The 12,369-nt window shown below is 35.4% G+C and overlaps 1 protein-coding gene across 2 annotated transcripts in view; it reads right to left on the bottom strand.

The window, feature by feature from the left end:
• Nucleotides 1-421: 421 nt before the first annotated feature.
• Nucleotides 422-12,369, bottom strand: part of INSIG2 (insulin induced gene 2) — a 24,589-nt gene continuing 12,641 nt past the window's right edge. For both annotated transcript variants that reach the window (XM_039355699.1, XM_039355700.1), the window contains exons 2-6: nucleotides 9,624-9,910; nucleotides 8,212-8,336; nucleotides 7,018-7,184; nucleotides 5,700-5,799; nucleotides 422-3,275 (exon numbers count right to left, since the gene is read on the bottom strand). In XM_039355699.1, coding sequence (XP_039211633.1) covers nucleotides 3,234-3,275; nucleotides 5,700-5,799; nucleotides 7,018-7,184; nucleotides 8,212-8,336; nucleotides 9,624-9,867 — 678 coding nt within the window. In that variant the 5' untranslated portion in view covers nucleotides 9,868-9,910 and the 3' untranslated portion in view covers nucleotides 422-3,233. The remainder of the gene's footprint in view (nucleotides 3,276-5,699; nucleotides 5,800-7,017; nucleotides 7,185-8,211; nucleotides 8,337-9,623; nucleotides 9,911-12,369) is intronic.

The raw sequence follows: 12,369 nt of genomic DNA, 5'->3' as shown, positions 1-12,369 counted from the left end.
ATATTGTAATAGTGTGGAGAAGCAGGAAGGTTTATGCAACAAGGCTTCAGTGTCTTTATTTCAGATATAACATTTCAGCAATTCTTTTTTCTCTCAAAGCCAGAACAGCTAACTGCACTTTAAAAAAAAAAAAAACACTATCAGAGACAATTCTCATGCTGCCTTTTAGAAAGAAAGAACTTTCCATTCCAGTGTTCTAACCAGAACTGGAAGATTTGCATCTAAAAGCCCAAATCAATCTGCAATTATACTGACTTCATGTAATTGTTGATTTGTGTTTTCTAATAGCTGGGAATTATATGCTAATTTTCTAGTTGTTCTGTAATTATTATCCTGGCTCAACAGCCAGCATTCTAATATCTGAAAGAGAATCACCACCATACAATTATGAATTATTGCTTCTTAGTAAATGAAAAAGAAATTAAGTTTTCAAGACTGTAATTTTATTTAATACATATTTTGCTTTTAACAGCAGCCTGAAGTAAACATTAACAACTTGTTCACAACTAGTGAAGAGTTTATAGTGCTTACAAAGTTGTATCTAAAATATACCTTATTCATCCTCTATACAGCATTTTGAAGACAATGTATTATTATAGTGACACATCATATAGCAGTTGCTTTTCTCCCACCACTGTAATTAAGGCATTCTCATCACAAACCTCTCCTCTCATAATTCAGTACCGGCTGATGGTAATACAGAGAAACAATGTAAATTTTGCTCAATAGAAATATTTAAGAGATAATAGCGGCCTATCAAAGTGACTTTGAAAAGATGAGTAATTTGCTCCATATCAGAAGTGCTGGTCAAAAAAATTTCAAGTGGGTGCATATTCACTGAAGAGCAACTATGATGATTACTGAATAAGCTAATATGCAAATGGTGGTATCTGTCTTCAGGACAATATGCAATGAGATACGACTTCATGTTTTAAGGTTTACGAAAACCTGTGAACTATTCTGGACTTCTTAGCAAGATAATGAAGAACTATTACGATTAAGTCCAATATCTTCTGCAGAAAAGTCATCATTGGCAATCAGTCATTACACCCATAAATTGAACCAAATAACACTATTACCTGCAATTAGACTTAGTAAACCTTGTGAAAGCCATTATTCCCTTTCACTTTAAGGTAGCTTAATCCCGTAAAATCTGCCCACAAAACTACAAAGTAACAGATCTTATTTTAAAAACATGTATACCACCCATGTGTTAGGAGGCCAGATAACTACAAAATTATGATGCAGCTCCATTCAAAGCCACACAAGTTGTATTTTGTTACAGCAACACTCCAATTCAATAATTAGACTATCTGGTAAGAGCTAGGTTATCATAGTTAAACCTTCAAAGGACTCCTATCATTTTAATAAGCTCTGCTGACAACTCTGAAGAACTGGATTCAGCAGAACCAAATAAACTCAATAAGGACCAGATCTCTCAATCTTAAGCCACTCAGAGACATTACGCTGTTAGAGATGTCTTAAAATTAAGCCTTATGAATTGTTTTGCGGTATATTTCATATGGGGAAAGGCATATAGGGAGGTGCACTAACACTTTAAGTGTTTTCTAATATTCAATCTGATAACATTACAACTATATTAAAGACCTTGTAGTGCAATAGTGTGAATTTGCAACAGCTAGTCGAAAATTAAAGCTACTGCTATTTTGCATACTGTTTGCTATTTTTCTAAGACTTATTGATTGCACATTTTCCTTTCCAAAGCTTGGTTTATTTTCCCCCCAGGCTCTCATTGCATATTCTTCATGTATTAGTGTGCAAGTCTTTAAAAATCTTAGTTTTCCAATTCTACATTTTTATGAATATATTAAAAGAAAAATAAAATTATATATATATAATTTATACACGCACATATTTTTCTTTGGACCAATAACAGCCTCTTTGAGTGGCTGCATTTTTTAAAACTTGCACTGAGTATAATTTTTTTTAAAAAACACCAGCAGCTTTTCACTTTATACACAGATTATAGTAGCAATTAAATTGAATGATTTAAAATGGTATTATAAAGAAGTTTCTTTTTCCTTTCTCCTTTTTACCAAACTCAAGGATCAGCTCTACTGATGCAGTACCATAATATTGTCTTCAGCTGTGCCTCTCTTTTGTTAGAATTTACCTTGTCATATGACATTTCTCTAACAGCAATAACAATCTCAGTAAAGGAACATTTATAGTTCCTATGATCAGAATGCAAGCAGCTACCCATGTTTTACTATACAAAGTGAGAGAGGTACTTTCAATTACTACACTGAAGTTCATCTTACCAAACTTAAAAAGAAAGTTGGATTTTCATATTTCCAGAACTAAACTACCAACTGTAAATGTCTTATTTATGGAGAGCCTTAATATTACCATTTAGCGTGAATCACAGCTCAATAAACAGCTATATTGCTGCTGCTGCTATGGGATGAAGGGTCCTACAACAGGGTGTATTTATTTACAGAGTGGTCCCACACTCAACACACTACAGGCATAGACATGGAGAGTGCAGTAGCAGTACTACTCATTTGTATTGCAAATCGTGCATTTGCATCCAACTATGCCATCAACTCTTGATACAAAACAGAATATCCATGTTCACATTATGTGCAGCTATTCTGTAAATTTATTTACCTTTTTACCAAGAGAAGTCACAGCACTGATTATACTTTTGATGCTGATTCCATCAGTGTCCTTGGGGACCCTTTATCCCTCTGACCTGAGGTACAATAAAACAGCAACACTCTTAAGAATACCACCTCTCTCAAAATTGGCCAAAGTAAGTAAAAAGTAATGCAGCCAGGAGAGGAGGGGGTGATACTTTGTTTTGTTGTAAGCTTGGTTTGGCACAAGAACCTTACAGTGTGTGTGTGTGTGTGTGTGTGTGTGTGTGTGTAGGGACACTACATGGCAAGCCTAGCCTAGTTCAGGATCCTACTCAGAAGCCAATACTTTCTCCAGCATATTGCACTGAAGCACTGTTTCGCACAGATCACGTTCCTAAAATGCCAGGATTTTTAAGTGACCCAGAGGTTCAGCAATCACAGATTGCAGTAAATAGTGCCTTTGCGAGTGGACCAGGCCAGAGACACAACCAGGGACAAGACCAGAAGAAACAAGAGAGGGAGATTGCTTTTTTTTTTTTTTTTGGCAATTATATAATCGAGTTCTCTCTATTGTGTGCTCTTCTCAGTCTGCTCATCCTCCTCCTGTGAGAAAAGTATTTTTTGCTCTTGTCAGTCTTGATGAGACTTTTCCGTAATAACTTTACATTCATACTGTAAGACAAACAGGAGTTAGGCATAAGTAGCTGATCTGTGAAAACAAATAAAAATGTACAGCTGAGAAAAGAGCAGAGCAAAGCAAATGGGTAGGTTCAACAAAGGAGTTTTCTTCTTCCCCAGGGACCCATTTTACCCCACTAATCCCCAGAACTGCAGTCTGAACATACAGTAGGCAAACCATGTGAATTTGGATTACAGGAATGGGCAGGGGTAGACAGGGATCGACCATTAGATTAGGAAAGAGATCAGAAAGGATTTCAGACCTTATCATGTCTAAAAATGTAGAAAATAGTGAGTGATAGAAATAAAACTTTGCAAAGAAAACCATAAATGAAAAAGAGGAGATGAAAGGAGAGATGAATGGACGGGGATCAGCCCCGGGAAATTTAAAATCAAAACGAAACAGCCTCTCTAGAAAGTAAAATTGATTTTAAAAAACCAGGATTTTTTTTAAAAAATGCAGAGACAACATGCATTTCAAAATTTAACATCAATTCCTGCTGTAAGATTGTTTAAAAGAATTAACCCATCCATTTTGAAACTGCTTTTATAATGATGGAAAATCTATTTATAACCAATAAATTAGATAATTTTAAAATAAAAAAGTTTATGTTTGTATGAACAAAGAAAAATAAGACTAGGTATTTCTAGAAAGGTTATTTATACTTAATAAACTAAACATGTAAGGCTGGATTCTCTTGCAACTACTTTTTCAATTTATTAGAAAGTTTTTATAATATTTTTGACCCACAAGAATGCTCATTTTTAATAAATAGTTAATACATTAAAATCATAAAACAAGCAAGAACCAAAAATAAATAATTATTTAAAACAAAATCATATTGAAATTCATTATAAGCCTTCAATATTTCGATAGGCCACTGCAGCTTTTATACCGCATCCAAAATGCAACTAGGAAGGAAGCACAAAAAAGTGGCCAGTCTCTTTTTGTAGTTTGATGTGTAATGAATACGCAACTCTGGAATCCAGAACATAGACAGATTATATTACACACACATATACACACACACACACACAGAGAGAGAGAGAGAGAGAGAGAGAGAGAGAGAGAGAGAGAGAGAGAGAGAGAGAGAGAGAAGGAGAAACACACACACACACACACAAGATTTAGATTCTTTCCTCCCTTCCCATCAATTGATGCAACCTAAACAGGAATCTCTAATTTACTGGTAATATTAATTACAAAGCCAAGGGATTGAAATGTTTAAGACAGGGGTCTTCAAACTTGAGCCTTTTATGACTTGTAGACTTCAACTCCCAGAATTCAACAGTCAGCATGCCTGGCTGAGGAATTCTAGGAGTTGAAGTCCACAAGTCATAAAAGGGTCAAGTTTGAAGACCCCTGATTTAGGACAAGGTCATGGCAACTGAAAAGAAATCATACTTCTCTCTTCAGGTGCAAGCCAGCCTAGTCTTCCCACATACTTCCCATCCTACTCAGAAATCAGGCTTTAAAACATGCTTCCTGTGGCATCAGTGAGCATCTTTTCATCAGAGAGGGTGGCCAGGTGATGAGCCTCAAGAATTAGCCTCATTAGTTGAGTTTCATCTTTCTCTTTAAAATAGACTATGTTCACATGTTAAACGCTCTGAACACTTCCCTATAATTGCATAACTGTATATAGAATTGTAATTATGTACTGTTAAAATGATATATTATACGTTTTTCTGTTTTATTTTTTTTCACTTTCAAAAAATGCATTGACGTATTCAAATATTGAAGGCTTATAATGGATTGTATGGGGTTTTTTTCCTTTGTCTTTGCCTATATGTTTTTTTGTACTTTTTTCCCTGTTTTGTCACTTTTTTAAAAAAGCAATAAAAGATTGAATAATTTTTTAAAAGAAGCTACGAATGCTTCTAAGGTTTATTTCTGAAGTGTTCAAAAGTTTAACTTTGGGGGATATTTCTGAGAATCAAGACTGTGCTTTGAAATAATGCTTGGGTGGAAACAGATAAGAGGTTATTCAAGCTCTATTTGTTTTATTTTCATTCGTGGAAATTCTGACTTCTAAAATTGAAAAATATTCCAAAGAATTCTTTGGAGTGTTTAATGCCATTCCCATGTCTAATTCAAGAGAACTGGCTAGTGAGTGCTGAGTTTCCTTAATGTTGTCAAAATTATTTGGATATCCTAAGGCCGGGGTAGGCAACCTTGGCTCTTTTATGACTCGTGGACTTCAACTCCCAGAATTCCTGAGCCAGCCATGCTGAGGGGAAAGGGAGAGTTTCCAAGCTGAGCCATGCTGGCTCAGGAATTCTGGGAGTTGAAGTCCATGAGTCATAAAAGAGCCAAGTTGCCTACCCTTGTCCTAAGGGGAGGAAAATCAAGGTCAAAGAGGTTAAACTACTTACAAGTATACTGCAAAAACACAGAACATTGAATTGCTAGCTTACCATTGCTAGCTGCCTGCCAATGTTTCCCATAGTTATTCCACCAGCAAAGAATATACAGGGCAACCAGGAACGGACATAAAGGAAGTCAGGAGATGTGTATCTGGAGAAAAAGAAGGGTTTTTTTTTTCTTTAATTAGTTGGCATCACAATGGCACCTTGCCTGAAGTATGATTTTGATTTTGAAAAAGACAGTAAAAAGCCTGAAGACTGCTGGGGCAAAGAGTGTTATGGATGATAGCTAGCTGTCTTTGTTACTGATTAAATTAAAAAAGAATTTTAAAAAGCAGAACTCTTCCGTGCATGTGCTTTCCTAACTACACCTTGGTCAGAAATTCTAAAATGGGAATTTAAAAGGCCAATTCAGAATATCTTGGGAAAACGGGGACAGTCCATATAAAAGCAGAGCGTTAAATGGATTTATTTCTGTTTCAGCTGTGATGTATTTGAAGCTACAGTAAAATTGCTTTAAAAGTGTGGCTCTATGTAGTATGTGGACAATTCTCTTCCCCATGGGCTTGACCTGAGCTCTTTAGCATCAAACCTTTTAATAGGAAGAGACAGCTTAATTGCTTTTCAGAGTCCCCCCCTCTCCAATTGGCTTGGAATTTATTTATTTAATGTATCACCAGATAAACATGAAGCAGGAATATGAATGAGGCTAAATGGATATAAACCAGGGGTGTCAAACTGCCGGCCCACGGGCCGGATGCGGCATGGCAAAACTGCACCCACCCCATTTGCTGGTAATGGAAAAAAAGTTGCAATACGTCATGACACATCATGCGATGTTGCAAGTTTGACACCCCTGATGTAAACCATTCATTTAATTAACCTTTTGCATTTTTTTTAGCACAGTGCCAATAGCATCCTTGCCAAGGGGAGGTGGAGAGTGATCCACAATTTTTTTTCCTTATTCTTAGCACAATGAAACTGGAAGATTGAAAGTATATTGCAAATAATCTTCACATTGCTGATTAGGAAGGAGAAACAGAGGCAGTGTGAATGGGCCTGCTTATAGTTTTTCAAGGCAAACCTGAGCTTTACTTTCAACCTGGGAAGCATAATTATTAGCATTTAATTGCACAAGTAATTTCATCCCCAAACATCAAGGCATGCAGTTGCAAAGGCAATAAACAATACAATCAACTTCTCCCTGCCATAAATATAACATGCCACTTAGGTCACATTTGTTCCAATTAATTTTGTTATGTTATTCCTGTAATAAGGCATGGCATTTTTAAATTTATAACCTTGTCAGATGCTGTCTTTAAAATCCAAATTAAATTAATAAAAATTTTATATGCATAAAAATACTTACTGATAAACTCCATTGTAGACCAAAAGCTGAGTCACCAAAGTGGCTAAAAATGCAATTCCTATTCCAAGTCCAAAACCACTTCGAGATCTATCAAAAGTCCACCAGAGCCCCACTGAAAGTGCAGCAAGCGTGAGAGACAACTGAAAGTTGTTGGCAAAATCCACTTTCTGTTTGTTCTGTTTAAGGAGTGTTTTGAGAAGACTGGCAGCAAACCAATTGCGTTGTTTCTTTTAACCTTAAAGAGACAGGCTGAAAGAGACCCAAAGCGAGGCTAAATATTACCCCCATCCAGACCAATCTTCACAGCATTTTCAAGACTGGTCCAATGATGTCCCCCCCAAAATTTTTTTCCCCCGTTTAAGTGAGCATGCAAGTTTAGTGCTCTTTTTGTAAACTGAGTTCCTCTGGATACCAACCTTATATATATATTTTTGGGGTATAAATTCATGCTTCTTCACAATTCTAAATCTTACATTTTAGTGTTCCTGGTTATTTTATAATCAATGTATCTCAGCCTGTGTTGTATTTTTACTATATTGATTCAGGATGTTTAAGGAAAATTCTCTGAAAATGGCACAGGGATTTCAGAAAAGTGATTTCCTAACATAATACATAATGATAGGTAACCAGCTTGGGAAGGACTTAAAAGGAAAAGTGTATCAATAGCTTTTAGGCAAAGTGAACCATTATTTTTATTATCAGAGACAGCAGCAATTTAACATCAGTTAATAATAGAAAGGCAATGGCTGTACTTACCCAAAACGAAAACAATTCTGATTTTAAACAAACTTTCCTCATTTCTAAAACCTTGGTTTGCCAATTCTAGTTAAAAGCAATTCTTGAAATTCCTTCCCTACAAATGTGTGCACACAGTACATCTGTGTATGTATTTGAATGTTCACTTTCTGTGCATACATAGATGCATATTTTAACTATGACTAACCTTGAAAGGCAAACCTAGTTTTCAGCAACAATGTATGCACTTCTATCCCACTCATTTGTGGCCAACCGTATCTTCCTAAATTCCCAAGCTGGGGATAAATGGTCTTACTCTTATGTAAATAGAGTGATAAATTTATTGCCATAGGGGGAAATGTCCTTGCATTCAACCTTAATGAAATTAAGAGGGCTGTTTGGTTTTATTTTCTGATCCACCTGAAGTTTGCCAACTTTCATTACGGTACAAAAGGATACAGCACTGGCATGATTTATGCCAACAAAGACTGCTACGCATCTCATCACGCTGGACCACTCTCTCTTCAATTTATGAGGTTCTCCCAGATGTCTATCCATGCATGGGTACAATAATCCAATTACAGCTGTAAAATACAAACACAGCTAACAAGGAGTATCAACAGTATAATCGCTCTTCTGACACCTGATGGGTTTAAGTCCTTTTCAAGTGAACCTGTGAGGTAAATTTCACCGAGTTCAGCGAGAATAAATGACCCAGGCAAGTCACTTGGCACAACAGCCTCATTCAGAAAGCTTTTTAAAAAAGCTTTTTAAGGGCTGAAGGGTAGGAATATGGAGAACCTACCATTCCATTTCTCCTTCAAACCACTCAGATTATTGCCATTTCTAAATGATTTGATGACTTTCCAGAAGTTACTTGTTTGAATGAGAAGTAGCAATTTAGAATATGACAAACTACTTCCACCTGAGACTAATTTCTAGAATGCTATGCTTGGAATGGCAACAGAGGAGAAACTTCTACTGTTTTTCTGGAACAGTGTATTTTGAAAAACCTAATGAAGAACTACTGATGACAATGATAATATACACACAATTCAGAGTCTTTGTTTTAGAATTATAAAAGTTAGGAGAAATATTAAAAATTAATCCTATCAGTATAGCATATTCAAAAATCTTGGATTCACTCCAGGAAAAAGGAACTAAAAAAACCGGAATTGAGGTACTTTAGAGATCCAAATCCCTAATTACAATTTTTTTCCAAGTCTACAAATGTAAAAAATGATTCAGCCAGATTTCACAGACAATTCCTTTCAAGTTACTCTTTAAACTCTATGGTGCATTAACTTCATGAAAAGGAAGCAAATAAAGCATTTGACACCAAATACTTCCTTTGAAAAATACTTTTAGTAAAGAAAAAAAAATCACCAGTTTGATAAATAAACAATTGGTAAATTCATTTCAGGCAAATATTCTTAATTTTTGAGTGGTTTGCTATCAGTAGAATCTTCTATTAATCACTTTTGCTGATTAAAACATCTTACATAACAAATTCATCAAAGTATCAAATGTGGCTTTCTTTTCTTTTTTTGAGAGGGAATAAGAAGGAGAATGTTTTTTTTTTATCCAGACTTTTTACTGAATGACAAGGACATATAATGCTATCAATAAATGGCATTGCACAATTCCATCTTTTCCTCTTTAGCTGATATTGACTGCTAAGAAAAAAAGATGGAATTAGTGGGAAGTACAGAAGCCTCATACTTCCCTTAATCTGGCACAAAGCATACATAATTTTAAGGCGGAGCGGGAGACAGAGAATATAGATTCTGACCACAGGCCTGAAGTTTTTGATGGCCTGGATTAAGCTGACATTTTTCTTAATGTCTTTTAGCATCATTATTCTGACATACCTGATGCTGTGCCGCATCCAAGGGGTACCCACCAAGCTGAAGAAAAGATGCTTGTAATCACATCCGGTGGAAATAAGGTGACATTTCTTTGTATCTGAAGCAAGTTTAATATTAATGCAAGAAGGACTCCAATTAAGAACAGGACTATCCCACGAAGGACCAGGTTCAAGCTGTGGCTGGTGATGGAAGAAATGTATGGACCACACCTTTTGGGTATGGATGTTTGAACATCAACATCTGCCATGGCCTCATGTGTTTCCAACAATATTTAGAACAGAGACTTGAAGCTAGAGAAGGACAAAGAAAAACTGAAATAATCCTGTTTCTTTTCATTCAGGATATATCCCAAGGCCTTGGGATATATATAAAAAAAAAACCAGGAAAATTACAGGACAATATTTTTATTCACATGTTTACATAAATAAACATCATGGACTACATACAAAAAATAAGAGTTTGGAAATTCTCAGAAGTCATAATCCATTGGTTGCTTTATTTATATGCCTTTAAACACTACTTATTTTACAGAACGAACCTACTCAGACAGGTCAATACTGCTGGCTACTTTGTAACCATTGCTCTATTCGTACTTTGATCAGACTTCATAAGATTCTAGAATCGTGACTATTGTATGCTACCTAGAATAACTTCTTATTAGATAGGCAGCTCTATAAATTTGATAAATAAATAAAATTTAGGATGATTTTAGTAAGTTAAAGATAAGTATATATTTGTTGTATATGATATGCTCCAGCCATTAATATTCTTTAAATTATTCTGGCAATGGAAGGAAGCATACATCTTAATGGCAGTGTGGACATAAAACTTCAGAACTGCTAGTCGCAGTGGTTATAGGTACACTGGGTGCCACACCCTAAAATTTTGAGTCAGTACTTAGAAAATCTGTGCACTGACAAAACTTCCATCTGTCAATTATGAAAGGCCACACAGCTTGGATTTGCTCATACACATACAATGCCAATACATTATGATATCATAGAACCTGATGTATATGAAGGCCAACACCAGCTAAAGAACTGGCAGCTGTGATTTCATATTTTTATGTGCAAGTAGTCCTACATTCAAGTGACTGATCAAAGTTACAAAAGCACTGAAAAAAAGAGACTTATGAGAGTTTTTCACATTTATAACCGATGGATGCAGCATTCCCACGGTCACATGACTAAAATTTGGACGCTTGGCAACTGGTTTGTATTTATGAGGGCTGCAGCGTTCCAAGGGTCATGTGATCAATTGACCCCAGAGATTTGCTCATTGAGAGATCTGTCACTATGGTCACCAAATGTTATCAGTGAGTTGGAAACAGAATGGAAAAGAAGCATATAAGGAACTTCCAAGGAGGTAGTAAAGATTTGAACATGGTTCTTTCTGCAAAGCCAATGAACGTGATCGAAATAGGAGCTGGTGAATGAATTGGCTCCTCTTTCTGGATTAAGGAGGAGACAAGGATTGCCCATGTTTGGCTCCATACAGAAATCTCTCCATACAAAGAGATTGCAAAACAGTTTTCTCCAGTAGGACTAATAAGTATTTACCTTGACTAACATGCGGTTAGGCACCTTACAAAGTGATGACTGGGTTTGCCTACTTCCTCTCTTAACTACTTTAGAAAGCCGCTTATTACTGATTGGTTTGGAGTTAAGAATCTTCCAAAGGGCAAGCTGTATTATGTTACTGGGAAAATGTTCTACCCTGGATGAAAGAAGCTCCAATATAAGCTTAAGGATTAAAAAAAAAAGCTTGACTTTTTTGGAAATCAAAAAAAAAGGGGGGGGGGACTAAAATGTGGATCTCGGAAAATTAAGAAGATAGACTTTTAGAATATTTCCTGTGAGATGTTTAAACATTTATAAGGGAATAAATTAAGTTTAAAGGAATTAATTGTAAGAACTTCTCCCATGAGAGTTTTGTTGATTGGAAAATAAACAAATAATAAGAGGTGCCTAAAGGCGTTCGCCTTTAGGCACTTTATTATTTGTTTAATTTCCAATCAACAAAATTAAGGCACATTAATACAATGGAGCAATATTGTTTGATTATAGAAGAAATTAAGGCTCTTTGGGGAACAACATATTTAGAAATTACTTACAAGATTGTTTGATATTATAGCAGAGGATAGAGAAGAAGAACAGATTTTACTGAATTAAACATACTGGTTTGAATATAGATTTGAGTTCTAAAAAATGCTGATTACAAAAGTGATATGAAAAAGAATGCTGTGCAACTGAAAATGGATTTAAAAATGCCAGAGTGGAAGAGTGATATAGAAAACAATGCCAAAATGGATTTACAAATGAAACCTGTTTATATCTTGGTAATTAAGAAAGACACATAAATAATGAATCAGAAGAGTGACTTGGAAAGCCTTCTTATATTGGATTTGCAAAAGGAATGTGTGAAACCATGGAAACTCTTTCCAGCAGGAGATAAAAAGAAACTTCTAAAACTGTTCTGGAAAAGAGACAAAGAGAAAATGATAAGGAATCAACTTGTGGAACACTATTCCATGGGACTAAAGATCAAGCTTCTCAAAAACAAAAAGGCTTATAAAGTGAATCTGTTTGATCAGAGTTAAAATATATGTGCTGTGGTTTCTGGTAGCTATTAATGGGATTTCTTTTTGACCAGGAATTGAATAATGAGGCTTTAAAAATTTATTTATAAGTGGAGAGAGGTTTCCTTTGCTTTACTTTTTACAGAATGTGATAAATTTAGATTATACTAT

This window comes from Crotalus tigris, unplaced genomic scaffold (genome assembly GCF_016545835.1).
Source record: "Crotalus tigris isolate CLP2741 ecotype Arizona unplaced genomic scaffold, ASM1654583v1 scf7180000018737.1251358, whole genome shotgun sequence".
In the NCBI taxonomy this organism is placed as follows: Eukaryota; Metazoa; Chordata; class Lepidosauria; order Squamata; family Viperidae; genus Crotalus; species Crotalus tigris.
The sequence above is the reverse complement of the archived record's forward strand: the minus strand, read 5'-3'. Positions and strand labels throughout refer to the sequence as shown.